Raw genomic sequence first — 18,492 nt, 5'->3', positions numbered from 1 at the left:
GAATAAGATTAGTTTAAAAAAAAAAAAAAATTCAATCAACTTTTATTCAAACGAATATTACACCCGGGAGGCTATGGCTAGGCAATCTGAGCCATTTAACCAGATTATACAAATCACATATCCTTCTCCTTGTTATCGCTGTGCAATGAATGAATGTCTCATAATGGGATTCTTTTGCACCCAATGAAGACATTTCATTAAGGAGGTGTCACAAGAGCAGAGATTACCCAAATCAATTATTTATATTTTGAGACTCAACAAATAATACTAATTCTACTATTACTACTACTACTACTATCAGTAATGTTAATAATGGGAAACAAAACAGCTAGAAGCAAAGGCACTCCTTTCTGCTGCAGTGGACTCCAGAAACTAGAGCAGGGATTAGCCCCCATCTGCCATTGCTTCCCAGTGGCATAATGCTACCCAAGTGGCACATTCGGGTGGCAGCCATCCTTTAACAGGACATGGGGGAGTGGTCAGAGTCACACTGCTGGCATTCAACTTCTGCTGCTATTCTTTCACATCAGAAGAGCCTTCTGCCCTCAATTTCCCTAACCACAGAGCAGAGAAACTGTGGTCCGAACCTCTGCAGAGCTGTGGTAATGAATGTTTGTGAGGCATTTTGAGATGAAAGGGCAGCAGCTCAAAACGTTATCTCTTTTTCCAATGACGGCATGCAATGCTTAGATGAGCCTACAAATGCTCCGTCCTTTGTGCTGTACATCTGTGAAGTAGACTTGAATCAAAAGGTATAATTTGGGTTAAAAAAAAATACCTAAATCGGATTTTGGTTTTTAAGTAAAGAAATACAGAAATGCTGTAAGTATTAAGCTAGCGGCTGCAGGGGCTGCCTTTTCTCCTCCCTGTGAACCAGCTGTGGGTGCAATGGGCCCATGGTGGGAGGGGTGCTGTGCATGTCCTGCACCCCTCTGCAGAGTGGCTGCACCATGCTCTGGGGCGCACAGGTGAGCAGGTGATGGGAAGCAAAGTACGGAGAAGGAAAAGGAAAGCTGTTGGGAAGTGATGAGTCTGGAAGGGCTTGTCTTCTTTCTTCATACAAAATAAAAGTGATTAGCAGAGTTTTGTGTGGAAGGAGATGAGAGCCTTAAAGGTAAGGGGAGCTACAACAGGCAAACACATTCCCAAGCCCTAGGTAATGAGACAACTGATTGTGAACGTGCAGATCTGCCAATGCACAAAACATTTTTTAAAGAAAGAAAGTTAAAAGTTTCCTTGAGCATATTTGCAATAAAAACATCACAGTTTTGTGAACAAAAAATATAAAATTAATTCTGTCACCATTTTTCTTAACCTCTTAAATGCAGTAGTATCGCTATACCCAAAACCTGAAAGAGGAGATAACAGAGACGACTCTACTCAACTGTGCTGGGGAAAAAATGATGACACTTCTCCCCAGATCATATTTACATATACTCCGATTGTAGTAATTAGCAGTTCAAAGGCACCTCTGTCCAAAAGCAGTTTAGGTACTACAGTAAAAAGAAACCATCAACATAATTCAGCCACTATAGACGCCCCATGCTGTGAGTCTGTAAACAAAGCAAGGGAAAATGCCTTCAGACAGATTCACATCAGCTTAGCTCATGTCCTTCATCCCTAAAGCTTTTTGCACATCTGATCCCATATTCTTAACTGCAGTAGCTCAGATAAATCACTCACTCCATGCCACAAACTGTTCTTTTCAAAGAGCTGACGTGGCAGCTCCTGGTGAGCATTTCCCTTCCCACCTGTGCAGCAACCAGTGGGAAGAGTTGTCCCACCACCCCTTCGTTCATTTGCCATTCTAAGACGCACCCTCAGACTGCACGCTCACAAGATTCTCAGCCAAAAGTTTTGCAGCAGCCCGAGGCAGAATGACACAGGCTGTGATTTATCACATTACCAAGTGACACATTTCTGTGAAGGAGAGAAAATTCACGTGGCTTTGCCCAGTTTGGAGATATCACACTCAGAAACTACAGGGGGGGAAAAAAAAAGTCTTCTTGCTTTTGATTCAATTCTCCCAGAAAAGTAACCCAAGAAGGAATAAACCCAGTGCAGTGACAAGGGGACAGGGGGGATGTGGAGAGCTGCTTACATCCATGAGCGCAGCATTGATGTAGTTACTGGATTCGCCATCCACAGAGATGAGGAAGGGCAGGCTCCGGTCCAAGGGCAGCACATCCATGCAGCGGTTCTTGTCATGGTTCCTCGGCAAAAGGCCGATGCTGCAGTCCTCTGGCCGAACCCGCGGTGTCACAATATTGAGAGTCTGTGAAAGGGGCAGGGAAGAAGGGAAGGAAAATGCAGAAGCAGGCTGAGCATCTTTGAATTCATTTCCAAAAACAATGCCATTTCCACTGTATGCTTATGCCAAAGAACAGAGATTCTGGAAGTGGCATCCCAAAGAAGGAACTGGCCTCCCAGAGAAGGAAAAAGAACGAGAGAAGCTCGTTGCTGCCAGAATACATCACACTGCACATCCTCCTGAGGTGCCCTCCCAAACACCATAAGCCCCAGCATAAATGGAGGGCACTAAATACCACGTAACAAATTCCAGCTGTAAAACACCCCAGCATTTAGATAATGTTTCTGTTCTTTGCAGAGACTGGAAATGGCTGCCACAGTGGTATGCTGCAGCTTTGACCTGGTGAAGGAGTGAAGCCTTCGAGGGTGGACGCACACATTCTTGCTCTTTGCGAAGATCCTGCACACAAGTAGCCTGAGTTCACCCACAGGCCAACTGGGTTCAAACCACCTCATGATTCCTCAGGCAAACTATTGATTTCTTTCAACAAAAAAAAAACCTAAGAGAAAAGAGTTGGGTTTTTTTGTTTTGTTTTAAACAGTCAGTCAAGCTATTGCCCTGTTATTTAGATTGCTCCTTTCCTCATGGAGAGACATGCAGGCTGCTTCTTTTCCCCAGTCACACCTTATCTCTGGGGTCTTGCTGTCGGTCTTTTCCCCTTATCTGTCTTTCCCACAGCTTTACAGAATGTGTTTCTTTAAATGTAATTTTCTTTTGTGTTATCCACCAACAAACCAGCCCAGGTTACTCAGCAGCTGTTAAAAACAGCAAATCCAAGTGAACACATCTTTAACACTGTCATTTAAGCCATGGTAGATCAGTAGCTATCTGATGGCATTTTATTTCCACTTGTCATGTTCTCTTTGCTGAGCAAAGCAGTCATGCTGTGAATTCCTTTGCAACCAACAGATGAACATAAAATACTGAGAGGCCAACCATTTTTACAGAGAGGTTGATCCAAAGAGAAGTTGTGAATGGAGAAAGGAGAAGGGTCAGACCATCTGTTATAGGAAGTTACATATAGAAAAGTAACATCAGAAATCATGTTGCTCTAAATTATGCACACAAGTCCCCTTACCTAGGATGGGAAGCAGGCAGTCTGGCAGGGAAGAGTAATGAAACCTGAAATCTCTGACAGCGCAGATAATTAGGTGAGTAACTTGTTAGTGATTCACTCCTGACTATTTTATGTCCTTCCCCTTGCTCACTTGTTTTTTGTGGCTTACTCAGAACATAAAGACTCCCCAGAATGAGCTTTTATATGCTCAGGCAATGTGCAGTGCATGAGAAATCTATCCAGTCTTACCTGAGGGACAGCGAGACCTAAATAATACAGATTGGACCAATAGATACAGTTAGATGAACTGGTTCATAAAGATTGTAGCAAAAGATACCATCCTATGCATTAAAGCCAAACAGCTAAGGCTGAAGAATGCTTTAAGCCAAACCCCTTTAAAAACAGCATCTTAGTACTAGACAGCAAACGAACCTCTTATGCAAAGCATGGAGGAGCATTTCCTACCCAAAGGAGCTGCCAGCCCCTGGCAGCTCAAAAGAACAAGCACGCGGGCGACAAATCTCACTTCCTATCATGACAAAATAAGCACACTGAGCGGTGTCATTTTTTTAATAGTACAGCAGCACTTGATGAAGTCAGGCTTCGGCTCCCTCATGCCAAGCGTCCATAGCCAGAAACGCTTTTACAGATCTGATATCACTTGATAAAAGCAGATATATTTTTTTTAATTGAAGTGTCATCAGTTGGGATCCACGCTCTTTATCTCACTACATCAACCCTGATGATTCCCTGCAAGGTTTCAGATAAAACATACACATTCTGTCTTCGTGCAGAGAGGGAGCAAATGAGGCATCTAGCTCAGAAAGCTCCTGACAGCTTCCTCCTGGAAAAGACACTTGGCTGGGGGACAGAGGGGCATCTCCCACAATAAAAGCAATCTCCATCTTTTCACTGCTGACTAAGAACAGCTTCTTAATAAATAGCAGTCTCTCTTTGCAGTCAAAATCATCTTGCCCTAAATTTCCAACAACATTATGTTGTTGGTTGAAAATCCTGAAGGGACTTACAGATATATTGAGAATCAGCCTAGGAAGCTGTTCTGAAGGGTGAGTTCTCTGCTGTGTTGGAGGCGCCCTTGCACAGAGCTGGTAGCCTCTGTGTCCCAATCCCCATTTTATCAGAGTGGGATAAGTACTGCTGTTAGCCCAGCAGTCCTTGTTTCTTGCTCCAGTCAAACAATGCTACTCCAGACTTGTGAGTGTTATTATATGACATTCCAGTTCTGGCCACAAAGTATTCATAAAAACGTTCTAGGTGAAGAGAGGGCTTCAATTCACTGAAAATTAGTATTAGAGAAAGCAGCACTCACAGAGCTCACCCTCTTTGTATGGAAGGACATCAACAAGTTGATTGTCAAGACTCTGAAGCAACAGACAAGCCACAGGAACAGTTAATAAGGGGCCTTGAGGCATAAACGTTTCTGCATAAATTACAGAAGGAAATGAACAACTGAATATTTGCTGAAATGAGAAGTACAACGTTATCTGCGGAAATTAAAATCCTTGCTCTACTGAAGTGATGGGAACTTTTCCTTGCCAAAGGCTGAAAATCTCATGCTTAAAAACAAACCTCTGCCTGATTCAGTTCTAACACAACAAAAATCACCAGAAACCAGACCTCATCTCAGTGTCACTCTCCTCTGCTGTGTTGGAAATCATAAAATAGCACAGAAATTGATTAAACACCTTCAGTACACCAATTGCAATGACCAAGACATGACATTACCTGAAACTCATCTTTTATCTGGCTGGAATTGGTCTGTGGATCTATCCTGCTGATGTTGTAATATATGGATCTGAACTCACAAACTGGAATGGCCGTGTTGCCGCAGAGACACGCCTCCAAAATGGCATCATGGACAAACACATACTGTTCCTGCACAGGGGAGGGGTTGAGATTAAAGTCATGTTTTCACTACAGATCATGAAATATCATACTTTTTTTTTTTTTTTCTTAAGTCATGCCTGCTATGCATATTTGGCTCAGTTTCATGTGGAGACAAATTACACATTGTGCTATGTGACAGCTTTGTGAGCATATTTCATCCATCACTGAATGTGAGGTCTCATGTATTCATTTCAAATTTACAAGTCTAATGGTAAATCACCAGCACTGGGAATGCTGGGACAAAACAGGGCTGGGCCAGAGGGGAATTCAAGGAGGCAATTGCAAGGCAATGGTCTCTTTATCATGGAGAATTTGGTTTGTGCTTCAGACCAATGACAATAACAGCACAAATGTAGGTCTGCTCCACCTGTCTCTTCAAAACTCCCAGAGAATCTGGTACTCTGGCAAAGGATATTTCTGTAAACAGAACATGAGATATGAGAAACCTGAAAAGTTTTTCTCTGTTCCAGACTTTTGCTCTGCCCATCAGGAGGGGAACACACATCAAACTTGTGTAGTGGGATAACAGTCTGAGAGAAGTTTATACAGCTGCTAAATGGTACGTTCAGGAGCAGCTTGCTTCATCTGCACCCGCTGCTTAAATCCAGGATGTTTCATAGTTTGAGCTTGCACTTGATACAAAATAGGTACTGAGTTTGCAGTGCACCTACGAATGATTCAGCAGTGACCTCTTCTACTGTGAGCATAAATCAATCAGCAATGCTAAGGCCTAAACATCAATGCTCGTCCTCCTGCCTTGAGGTCTGAGCAGCTGCCTGTGAACAGGATTCAGCATCTGGCCACCCTTAGCAAAGAAAGTTCTGTATAATCCCATCACAGGGGAAGCAAGCATTGACTTAATGAAGCTTGGGCCCCTGTGAAGCAGAGGAGCTTCACAGGTGGAAGGAGACCTGCTGGCACCTACCTCTGTCTGCACCAAATTGACCCTCTGGGAGCGCAGCTCTCGCACGCAGTTAAATATATCAACCACACCTTCGTTCTCTGCCATGTCAAGCATGATGTCAATGGCAATGAAGCACCCTGTTCTCCCAGCCCCAGCACTGGAAAAAAAAGAGAAGGCAATGAGGGTCCACACGATCAAGGGACTGAGCGGAGGCAGGGCTTTGTGGAGGAGAAAATAGACATACAGAAAATAACTACACAGAAAATAGCTATACAGAAAATAGCTGCATGGACACAGCTGCTTCTCCTGAAAGCTGCTCCCCATGGTGTGATTTTTGTGCTTAGTTAAATTAGCTTTGCATTTAAGAGAATGAGGTGAACTAATATTTCTGGGAATGGCAATGGGCACAGGAAGGGACACAGAAAGCTTTGTTTTCTCAAATGTCAACAAAAACATCATTCTACAAAACTAGTCACTCTGATTTTACAGATCAGTTTGCATGCACATCACAAAGGATGTGGGAGAGCAGCCTCTGGGTTGCAAAGATACACAATTCAGAAGGGGTGGGAGTTGGATCTGCTTCTCCAAGGTTTTCCTTCTCGTGGGACTACTAAGAAGCATGCATGTGTACTCAAGAGGGCTCAATGGGAGGGGATCAGTTCATTTCCACAAACATTTTTTTTCCCTTCTTAATGAGAAGGTTGGGTCCCAAGTAGGATGATTTCAAGTTATGGATTGTATAACATTATAGAGAAAGGAGCCCGAGGCTACTCAAAACCTTCAGCTAAGACCTCCCCCCAGCTGCACATGAGAACTGAAGCATCTCTTGCAAAGTGTGTTGTCATCGTGTCCTCTTTCCCTCCTGGGAAATCATCCAAAGCTGTTTAGGTGTGAAGGATAGAAAGAGGAGAATGTCTCTAAACATAACACCAAAGGAAAAAAGGAAAACTCAGCTCAAATCGGGCAAACTTCTGTTGCATGAAAACTCCAGCAGAGCCAAAAGCAAGGAGATATGAATGACCATACATTAATGGACCAGATTAATCAACTGCTGAATAGAGAGAAGATATTTTTCATTTGCAGAATTTTAATGAATAAATGGCATTTCCTCTCTCTTTATCTCTCAGCTTTTCAGAATTTTAACAAATAGTTATAACACTTCTATATTTAGAGGACCCCAGCACTTCATAAATATCGAATAGTGATAATATCCAGCCAGGCATCGGTAGGGAGAATTTGGTAATTACCACTTAAAGCAAGTCATTAAAATTCAAAAGCAGATAAATAACAGAGAGGAAATGGCATTTATTCATTAAAATGTGAAGGATGAAAAATTTCTTCTTGCTTTCTTGGTAACGATGAATCAGGTTCAGACTCTTTCCAAGGCCAGCTCCATGTCACAGCACCAAGGCAGCAAATTCAAGCCCTGAAAGTTCTGAAAGAATTCCCTTCTACAGCTCCTTTGGCCGAGCTGCATTTTATTATGGATCTGATTAATCATTTGCTAAATAAAAATTAAAAAAAAAAAAAAAAACAAAAAAACACACACAAAAAAACAAAACAAAAAGAAAACCCCAAACACTCCAAACAGTTAAAAAAGATTTAGCTGATTTTCCTTTTCAAAGTAACTGTGGGACATAATCTCACTGTCCTCCTGATGGCAGAGCCCATCACTAGGAGGTAAGTGCCTGTGCACTGCTCAGGCTGAGATTCTGGGACACTCAGCTCTGCTCTCTGGCCTGGTGCTGCATCCATGTCTCCTTTTCAAAACAGATGCACTGTGACTGCAGAATCACCTTCTACAAACCCCAATTCATTTTTTTTGCAGTAATGTCTTTTTCTGCATTTGAAGTCATGCAATAATGAGTTTTCTTAACCAGGTATGCTACAATCACAACCGCTTTCACTGTAAAGTCAAAAAAAAAGACATGGACCCATATCCAACACCCACTAGCACAGTCGGTTTTGAGGTCTGTTACTTTCTTCTGCCTCACAATGACCCACATAAATGATACAATCTACCGATCCAATCCAGTATAACCTTTTCCCCCAGTTTTTCCAGTGCTGCAAGCTGATGTAGAAAGGTGGTAAGGATTAGCAAAGCCCTGCTCAGGAGATTTGGTTTCTTTGCCTGGCTCTGCTGTGCCCTGGGTGCCTCTGCTCTCACAACACCATCAGCATGTCTGACTACATCTCCAACTGCGGGTTCCCCAAGCCAGGGACACTCTTCTTCTTACTCATGTACTGCCTTGCACAGCACAGACTTGCCTTCAGCTGGAAGAAGACAGTGCAGAAAGTGTACAGTACCAGCAGCAGCCCAGGAGTCTGCCAGAATGCAAATCAATAATCTGAATTCTCACAGCTGTAAAGCCAAGCAGTTTTCCTCAGGCATTTGCCTTCTTATTTCCTATCTGGAAGGCACTGGGCAGGTTTTCAGTCTGAAATTCCTATTCAGACTGGGTTTTGAGGAGGCTGAGATGCATATGGCTGGTATTCATACCCAGGAAGGCAGAGAAACGTATGAGATAAAACCTCTGACCCTCGTGCAAAGCTAAACTGCAGTACATGTGGGTACAAAAAAAGCACAGTTGCTTTAAAATCCCTCTCTGCAGCCTTGTTTGTTTGTAGGCATCATCCCTACTGCCACATGAGGTTTGCTGCGGATAATGACTGGACTTGCTGTCCCAGATATTTACCATTTTCCCAGCTCTGCTGTAAGCATCTAAGAGACTATGGGCCACCAGAGAGTCTTCTACATTGCAACGGCCCTCTCTGACCCACTTATCTCCAATTCACGCCGGCTAAGCTCCAAAGCTGCCACTTTAGAAAAGAAACCAGATTCCACTTCCCACAAAGCCAACAAATTAAACTTTTAAACAAACAAAATATAGTTTGTTGTTGTTGGATGAAAAGAAGAAAAAAAGCAGAAAAAAAAAATAACCTGATGGAGGAAAGGCACCGAGAGCTCACATACCTGCAGTGCACAACGATGGGTCCTGCCTCTGGGGGGTTGAGGAACTTTACTTGCCGAACAAAGCCCAGGAGGCCCGTGGCATAGCAAGGAACCCCGTGGTCTGGCCAGCTGGTGAAGTGGAACTGCCGAATCTCTCGGATCTCATGGTAGCCTTTCTGAGGAGACAGCACAGCCTCTATTTTTCCGCCACCAGACTGCAGTCAACGCATTTCGCCCACTGCTCCCTACTCTCATACAGAAGGCTGAACAATTTAACTCTAATCGTGTGCAGGAATATGTCCTATAATACTTTTCACTCCAAGAGATTTCAAGGTGAAGGATCAAGATGCACTCCAATTACAAACGAAGTGGCAAAGTACAGCTGAGGACTGTGGAGGTGAATGCCAGCACCTGATTCAAACCTGTAGTCTCAGTGTTCAAAACCAGCTCACTGGGAACATCACAGGATGACTTCTGCCCCAGCGTACCAGGGCTGCACTTCGCCCATCTCGCCTTTGGTGATACCTCCATAAACCACCACTCTCAAATCCTTTTTCAGACACTGAAGCAAAAGCCTGGGGAATGAACAGCTAAATACAGAGGCCCCAGGAAACTGTAGATTTTCTGTTGCCTCCTGCCAAAAAATCTCAAGTTTGAGATTAAAGCTGGTGCTGAAAAGGATAGAAAGTGGTACCTAGATCCACCACTTGCCCTACTGGTGAGACAATGCTGCTGGTGCATGAAAACTGGCTGTAACTGTATTTGTTTTGTCAAGGGTAACACAGAAATGTCAGTTAGCTGTGACCTTTTACTATATAGGAAATGTATGTGGAGCTCACTAATCTGTCAGATTTTGGCATTAGCATTTCCTGTCAGGTTTTTCAGTGATTCAATGGAACGTGGACCTTATGAGCTAGAAAACCTGAACAATATTCCCAGTGTGGCTTAGTAGGTATTTTGGAAAAGCTTTAAAACCACTTACTGAGTGTTTGGAGAGTAATTTGGACAGACCTAGAGTACTCTGACATTTAGATATTCAATTTCTAATTGTATATAACATAAATCTTCCAAATCCTGCCAATTTGGGGACAATTTTAATAGTTGAGCTTTTATTACTTTATTTCTCTTGAAAAAGAAACCTCTCTGGTATCCAATTTAGCTGATACCTTTTCTTCACCTACAGTTTTCTGCTGTGAATTGGGATAGCCAACTACCTGCTGGCTTTTGGATTTATTTAAGCTTCAGGCACTGTGGATTTTACCTTTGTTGTTACATCAAGACGTTTAAGTAAAATGAGAATATCTGTCAAAAATTTAGATTCCAGAAGTGAAAACATGCCATACAGCAACTGTTCCCATCTCCATACCCCTGGACGTTCCACCCAGAGTTCACATTTCAGATCACAAACTGAGTGTGACATCAAAAGATCAGCTGACTGAAGATTTCCTTACCTTTTGTACAGTAAATGTGCGTATGACATACTCTGCCAGTGGTTCTGTCTCAATTAATGTGACTTTAATGTCCCCATAGACCTCTGTGTCATCTGGCCAGTACCGAACACACTTCACCTGGTGGGAAGGGAAAGAAAATATTGAGAGGAACTAGCTCCAAGTGAGGCAGAGCTGATCCACATTTTACCCCATTCTCAAGACGACATGAGCTAAGGCTCATGAAAACAATTACCTCATCATGTGAGCGCATAGCACGTTTACAAGCTACGTGCAAAACTAATGGTAGAAATAAATGCCAGAGCAGCTTATACAGGTTAACAAAGACTATAACGTTACTAAATGCTCCAGCATGAAGAGGTGGAACAGCACCTAAAATCTCAACCAAACAGCTACTGCAAAGCAGGTTATAAATTCCACTTCAAGTCATAGAAAGAGGCTGTGAGTATACAATCCGTTTAGGATTTGGAATTTTTTTGTTGGGTTTTTTGTTTGTTTGTTTTTTACACAGAGGAGTTTATTTCAAACTGAAGTGTCAGTAGAAGGTAGAATAGAATAAATAACAATAAATGAACAGAACCAGGCAGCATTCAAACATGAGATCTAAAGGAAATCAAACACAAAGCAGTTGAATTACTAGCAGTTGTGAATAAAATATTGCTTAAACATTTCTTTTAGTACAAAGGGAATGGAAGGTGACAAACAGAAGGAGAACATTTTTGAAGTGCTGGTTTCTGGCTGAGAATCTCTCTAAACCAAAGACTACCAGGAGTGGGAAGAACGTGCCAGGGGAAGCACATCCCAAATGTGCCTCCTTCTTATTCTCCGAAGCTGCTCTGTCCCTCAGAGTCATTCACATTTGCTCCCACTGTGAGCTTTAGCAGCAGCCCTGTGCTAACGCAGAGACTCCTGGTTAGCTGAGTCCAAGAGAGCAAAGCTGTGTATGATGAAGAGCCCAGTGCCCCTAGGTGGCCCCAGGATCCAGCTGTGCATGGGCTCACATCACAACAGAACGGTGATATTCTGAAATGATCAGCAACTCTCAGCTTTGAAATATCATTTAAAAATCTCTTTTGATCAGTTCAAACACCAGTTGCACGTCCTCATGCCTCCAGATTTTTGTGGGTAGAAAATTAATCAAATTACACGGATAAAGAATAATTATTACAGAAGTACATTTTTTCCCTCTGTACTGAAAAAGGAGACAGCTCCTCAGCTAGCATAAATTTGTACAACTCTGCTAAAGCAAGACTTACAGCCGGAACAAGATCCTTATTAGTCTGGAAGGGAAGCAGCTAAGTATTACAAAAATCTAGCATTTTATAGGAAAAAATTCCTGAGTGGTTTAATTCCTTTCTTCGCTACAGTAAGCAAAAAGAATTTCACTTGCTGAGCATTGTGCAGCATCAACACCAGCGCTACACCCAGCAATGCTTTGTTTTTCTGTGATAGGAAAATGGTCCCCTTACCCTGCCCACTTCCACCAAGTTGGTGACCATGACAACGCTTGCAGAGTTTTCTTGCCAAATCATTCTCCAGAAATCCTTCACTGTCTCTTGCATCGGCCCTGGGGCATGAGAAAAGACAAAAAGACATCTTCAGAGAGTACATCTACTGCCAACAACCCATTCCAGTTGTTCCCTTGCCACTGTGCTCTTCTCACAGGATCCTACTCTCCCTTTCAGTGCCTCTTTCTGTGACTCAGGGCTATAGACACTGAACAGCCTGGAGCTCTCTGACAGATCAGACACCTCACCTTCCTTGCAGTAGGTATCTGGGATTCCAGCATGCCAGAAACAGAGGTGATGGCTGTGTTGTAAACAGCTGAGATGACAGTTCCAGTAGGAAATAATGTATAAGCAAAGCGATGGGGATGAACCCCACAGTCACTCTGCAATTAAGGCAGTATTGAGATTTGTACCAGATGCAACAGTACAATTCCTAATAGTTTATTAATTATGAAGGAGAAAGCATTCAGAAATTAGTCCTTTTTTGAGAGTTCCTACAAGGAAAATCATTGGGCTCCAACAGCCAAACAGTTAGCATCCACAAAAGATGATTTATTAGACTAGAGCTTCTTCCCTTATTCCCCTTTTCTCTTCTAGCCTGTAAATGAAAACCTTCAGCCGCTCTGCCCAAAATGCAGCCTCCATGTTCTTTGCCATGATGCATTCTCTATACCCTTATAAACCCATACACCAATTTTATTCTATTATGTTCTTTATTCCTTCAATAGAGACAAACGTGAAAAAAATCATGAAGTGGAATTTAAGAACAGAGTCATTTATGTGAATATCACATTTCCAAAGGAGGAAGGAATGCACTGAAATGAGAATGAATAATTGTAGGGAAAGTGGTTATGGCCAAAGAGTTTGCCTGGTGATGTAGGAAAACAGCAATCTAGTGCAAAGAACCGCAGTTAGGAGGCTCATCATCTAACATGCTCAGTGTTCAATTGTGTCGCTGAGGTTTTTGCTTCTTTCTAAAGGCAGAGCAAACTAATTTACAGAAGGTGGTGTTCAAATGCAATTTGCTACCAGTTCCCACGAACAAAAATTCATCGGTCACAGGCATATTTATACTGCCTTCCCACAGCAATTTCACATCAGCAGGTAAACTCAAGCTCCATAAAGTCCCTTTTAGTTATAACCTTGTATTTCATGCACAAAGGGCACATTATAGATTGTTCTGTCATCTCTATGCCTACTCTTATAATTTAGATTTTTTTGTTTGAGTGCCTTTAGTAGCTTAGAACATCTCATCTCCTTGCCTTTTGCTCCCCTAAACCAAGTTTTCAGACATTCCCAACACAGAAGATGTCACTCTATAAATAACTCTTGTAGCAATCTAGAACAGCAGAGATTTTACAAATATTTAGACATACAAGAATGAACTTGCCTTGAGTTGCAATGTAATGACGAGGCCGGTGGTACCCCTGGAAAAAAAGACAAATATGTGATGGCCTGAGGTCACAGTTAAACAAAACACAGCAACATGCATTTTCACCTTCCTGGCAGCAAGAACTGCTCTGCACCAACGCTGGTTATTGAGTGCCTGAAGATAAGCAACAAGGTTGCCCTGTTAGATTTTAAGTGATGGTATCTCACTCTGGTCAAGTAATTTAATTAAAAACCTCACAGTGTCAGGATTTCATGATATCACAGAGAAAACAGGAATGGAACAGTTTCCACTACTCATTCCAAGAAACAGAAGTGTCATGCCTAACCCACAGGTAGCTCTGGAAACTGGAAAAAGCTGAATCTTTGTGCTTGAAAAACAACAAAGGTGTGAGTTTTCCCCTGCATGATAACACTAAATGCCAGTGGTATGTGACTTTAATAAGTGCGTGTTTCAGTTTCTTCCATTAGAGATACTCCTATGAACAGTGCCATGCTCTTAAGCATGAGGAGACGCATACAAGAAGTGCATGTCACTTAGCATTCTGTTTGTGCAAGGAAGGCAGCTTTTTAAAAGTTATTTTACAATGCTTAAAAAAATGTCAAGACACTCACACCTTCTGCACTGTGACTCTGTATGCAGTCAGTAAGAATCAGATAGCTGCTAATGTTATTGTGAGGGGCTGATATTGATTTCCACGTACATCATGCATTTACCCCACATTCCACTTGTGTTTGTGGAGCTGTCAAACATAGGAAATCTCCATCTGTCTAGACTGGTCAGAAAGAAGAGACTGGAGACCGAGAACCTTCTCCCTGTCACAACATGATGTCTGTATAACATTCATCTGTCATTCACATCAGACCAGCAGTCTGTCCCTACGTAACATGCACCACAAAGTGGTGAGCAGACTTGTCAGCAGCAGTGTTTGTCACATTGGGAACGTCCACGAGCCTTACGTCTATGTAATTGGCGTTGATGTAGTCAGAGTGAGGGTCCCCATCCAGCAGCTGCAATCTCACTCTTGAATGATCATCTGAAAGAAGGAAAGAGAAAAGTGACAGTAACGATAAAGAGGACGTTGTCAGTGCTTTATTTTATCTGCCAATTCCTGCAAGTGAGTAATTGAATACTTATGATAATAATAAAAAAAATAAATACTGAAAAAATATCAGAGCTGTTCTAGTTCCTATACACCCTTTTTTTTGTATATAAGATCTTTAGGTTAATGTTTGTTCATACTCAGTGCTCATTAAGTTCACTGCCATCACTGTAATTTGTTACAGAGCTTTTGCAAAGACCAAAGACACTGCTTGGTCTGGGGGTCTTTCAGAAGGTATCTCCATTCCAAAAGCCATCTCCATCCTGGGAAGTGACAGCCCCCCTGGATTTCTCAGACCCACGGAAACTGAGACAAGAGCTAACACACAATCAGGATAAAAATAAACAGGCCACAACAGAGGTATGGAAGACTAAAGGAGAAATCCTACAAATAACACGTGATGTAATCCAAAGAACAGAAGGAAAATACTGAAGGAAATCAGAGCTCTTTTACACAGCCCACAGAACCCACTGCAGCAAAATGGCAGGTTCACTGCAGCAAAAACAAAGTGCTTGTGTTTTTGAGGACGTTCAAAGTTACTTTAGATAAGGCAATGACAGATATCAATCTTTTCCTCTCCCATTATGCTCTAGAGCTCAGATACAGAAAGGAACTACCCCAGCGGGCAAATTATGTCATAATTTTCCACCAAGAGAATATTTTGATCTTCCTCTGGAACAGCTGGTGCTGAGCTCTGTCAAAGCAGATACTGAGCGAGCTGGGCGTTGATCTGATCGGGGCTGGCAGTCCCAGTGCTGGCATGTAATTAATTGCAGAGCTGTTATCTAAGGACCAGTTGCTTGGGAAAGGCAGCCGGGTTACAGAGGTCACAGCCAGACATGCTGGGCTCATTTCTAAAGGGCTTTTATAATGAAGCAGAATACAGATTCCATTAAGTTTATTTCCTCCCCGCTAGCTATGTAGACAGTAGCTCCCAGGCAGTAAAGCATTAATGGTTAGAAACACTTCTCAAAATATGAGCCTAAGCATGATTTACATTCAATTAAAAAGAATCATCACAATAAAACAAAAACGTGAGGCGGAGTTCTGCAGTAACTCAGTCAAGAAGGTTTTAGCCATGACTTAATTAAACACAGAATCAGAGGCAGACGTACCTACAGCTCCAAAAACTGAGATTTCGATGTACATTAAATATTCATTTGCTCATGTAAAACAATGATTCTATACTTCGCTCATTATTTGGGTGAGGATTTCACACCACAAATGACAGCCACACTGTTGTATTTCTCAAATGCCATATTTGCATTCAGAAATGGTTATGCTGGTGAATCCATCAAAAGCTCTGCTATACTTGCATTAATAAATACAAGCTGTAAATGCAGGAGGTATCTTTCCCAAAGTGCTGATGTTGCTCCCAGCTCTCCACAATTACCGGTGCTCAAGGCAAGCACACTAGGAGTTGCAGTAAATCATGTGGTTAGACAGACAACAAAAGAATTTATACTTAGAGCAATTCACACAGACAGACAAGAGGCTGATTAAGGTGGACATCTCGATGAAATACACCAAGTCTCCTGTAGCCAATTTCACACTTGCAATTCAAGGCAGGAAACTAAGCTAGTTAAGAACCATGCAGGAACAAAAGCAAAGCAAAGCAATCCCTAGAGCTAATGGTTCTGAGGGAAACACTTACTAATCATCCTTGTGATGCCACAGGATAGCGATGTTATGAAAGTCCTGACTTACTGCAGTAATATAACTGAAAAGTTGTGAGACCAAAAATGACCCTGATGACAGAAAAGAATCTCAACTTGGTTTTTTTAAAGTGGGTTTTAGATGCTGTCTTCACACAGTGTGTGGCTGAAGTGCTTTGCACAGCCACTAAAGAAGAACCTGCCTCTCCTCATGTAACTGAACCAACCTCACAAATCACATTTCAGCTCTCTGAGCCAATCCTTACTTAGAAACTTAGAAAAAAAAATGGATGCCTCCTTAAGGGAACTGGCTGAGAGAGATCTGAAAGGACTGCAGAATGATCTATGCCTTTAGGACAGCTATGGTTAAATGACAGGTGCTCTGTAGCTAATAAAAAGAGTTTCTTTCGTTCACTTGAACCAAATACGGTTATTCTTACTGGAAATAACAGGAAAGTGATTAATACTTGCGGGTGATTTGTTGATCTTAAGAGTGCAAACTGTGCAGCAGAAAAACTGCATATGTGTAATAATGATGTCTTAATGGCATCTTTAATCATAAGTTCATAAGTTTAGGAGACCATTCTGAATAGAAGCTCGTGGGTCTTGTGCTTTTTTTTTTTTTTTAACTTACAGACTTTAAATGGCTTCCAGTGACCAGAACAAATCCCTCATTCTGCACCCTTTCCACAGGACTACACTAGCCAAAGAGACAAAGATTTGGCACACTGAAATGAACACATCACTCAACTCTTCTACACATTCAAGAGACATCACAAAATCTCCATGTGCCACAAATGCTTTACAGAAATCTCAGGGCTGCAAAAAAATGGACGTAGTTTTACAAATGTATACATGAGCTTACTTCTCCCTGTTGCCTACAGTTGGTAGGCCAAGTTAGCAGAAGTCTGCGTGAAGAGTACTTTGACTGAAAATTGGTCTTCAAACAGATTTCAAAAGTGACAGGAGTTTCACTGAAAAGCATTGTGCTCCCATTTTAGCACAAAAATGTTATCATTTCATACCTCTGTCAAAATCCCCATTAGTGATCATTTGAAATATCATTGCAATTTTTCCACATATCATTTTGACACCAGTGCTGGATTAATCTCATGCAACTTTCACCATCTAAATATTATGCAGCTAGTCTAAATTGGCTGTCAAGGCACTCCACTGAGTTGATGGAGAAATGCAGACATCTTTGGAAATAAATCAACATAGTTCTGGTAAGAAAGGATGATTTGACCTCTCAAGGCACACTGTCCTCTAATCCTATCCCCAGCAGCCCTAGACACCTTTAGAACAGGACAACAGTGAGGTGTTCCAGCTGGGAGCTCTCTTAATCTTTCTCTGATATCTGTCAGTTCCACCACACAATTCTGATAAATTTGCTGTCTTAGAGTCCAAAAGCATATAGCAGTCAGAGCAGAAAGAAAATAAAGCAAGTTTCAATTCTGCCTTTTGTCACCAACTCAATAGGTTTTAATGGTCCACCACAGGATGTTAATACAATGGTCTAAGTGAGAAGATGGTAAAGCTCCATTGCAGCTGGGAGAATCATCCGAAGCAGTGCTGGTCAAAGCGTCCCTGAAAGTGCTAAGCACCTCCTGTGAAAACATGTTCAAAAATGGGAAAAAAAACGAAGGAAAAAAGATGGTGCTCTCCTGTAAATTAAAGCAAAGCACAATCTTTTGTCTCTGTTTTCTCAGCTCTCGCCTGAGAGTTTTACTCCAAATCTGGATAATATGTGGAGAAATAGAATAGAAACAAAGGGCTCACACAGCTTTGTGATGTTTTCTCTTCTACGGAATGAGATCAGCCCAACTCACAAGTGCTACGTCTCTCCCTTAATCGTCGCTTGCTGATGCACTTCCAAAGCATCAATATCTAGACACTTAATCAAACATAAATCATTTCCATACATAAATGCATCCACTACCTACCTCTGCCTCTTAAGCTGGTCTCCAAAGACTGTTTTGCAGATGTAAGAGCAGCAGCAGATACTGCGGCTGGCAGTAAAATTTAGGTTTTCACATAGAGTCACAGTGTTAATAAAGTACTGGGAAAGAGATGAGTGGAGTAAAAAGGTCCTGTGAGTGTCCCATTACATGGGAGGCAGCAAAGACAAGATCCAACCTGCTGTGAATCCCTGAGCAACACTAGTTGTTGCAAGAGCTGGTAACCTCACATTTTAACAAAAGTCTCCTAAACAGTTAGAAAAGTTAGTTACAACCTGGCTTTTCAATTCACTCCCCA

The 18,492-nt window shown here is 42.0% G+C and overlaps 1 protein-coding gene across 11 annotated transcripts in view; it reads right to left on the bottom strand.

Annotated features, from left to right (window-relative positions):
• Positions 1-18,492, bottom strand: part of PTPRT (protein tyrosine phosphatase receptor type T) — a 425,958-nt gene that overhangs the window by 13,508 nt on the left and 393,958 nt on the right. For 10 of the 11 annotated variants that reach the window (XM_048963312.1, XM_048963316.1, XM_048963310.1 and 7 more), the window contains 8 exons: positions 14,439-14,515; positions 13,480-13,516; positions 12,051-12,148; positions 10,585-10,701; positions 9,155-9,309; positions 6,202-6,337; positions 5,115-5,264; positions 2,102-2,275 (listed from right to left, as the gene is read on the bottom strand). In XM_048963312.1, the coding sequence (XP_048819269.1) occupies positions 2,102-2,275; positions 5,115-5,264; positions 6,202-6,337; positions 9,155-9,309; positions 10,585-10,701; positions 12,051-12,148; positions 13,480-13,516; positions 14,439-14,515 (944 nt within the window). The remainder of the gene's footprint in view (positions 1-2,101; positions 2,276-5,114; positions 5,265-6,201; positions 6,338-9,154; positions 9,310-10,584; positions 10,702-12,050; positions 12,149-13,479; positions 13,517-14,438; positions 14,516-18,492) is intronic. The other variant, XM_048963311.1, reaches the window with a different exon arrangement.

Source organism: Lagopus muta, chromosome 16, assembly GCF_023343835.1.
Source record: "Lagopus muta isolate bLagMut1 chromosome 16, bLagMut1 primary, whole genome shotgun sequence".
Lineage (NCBI taxonomy): Eukaryota > Metazoa > Chordata > Aves > Galliformes > Phasianidae > Lagopus > Lagopus muta.
Note: the sequence above shows the minus strand (reverse complement) of the source record. Positions and strands in the feature narration are given on the sequence as shown.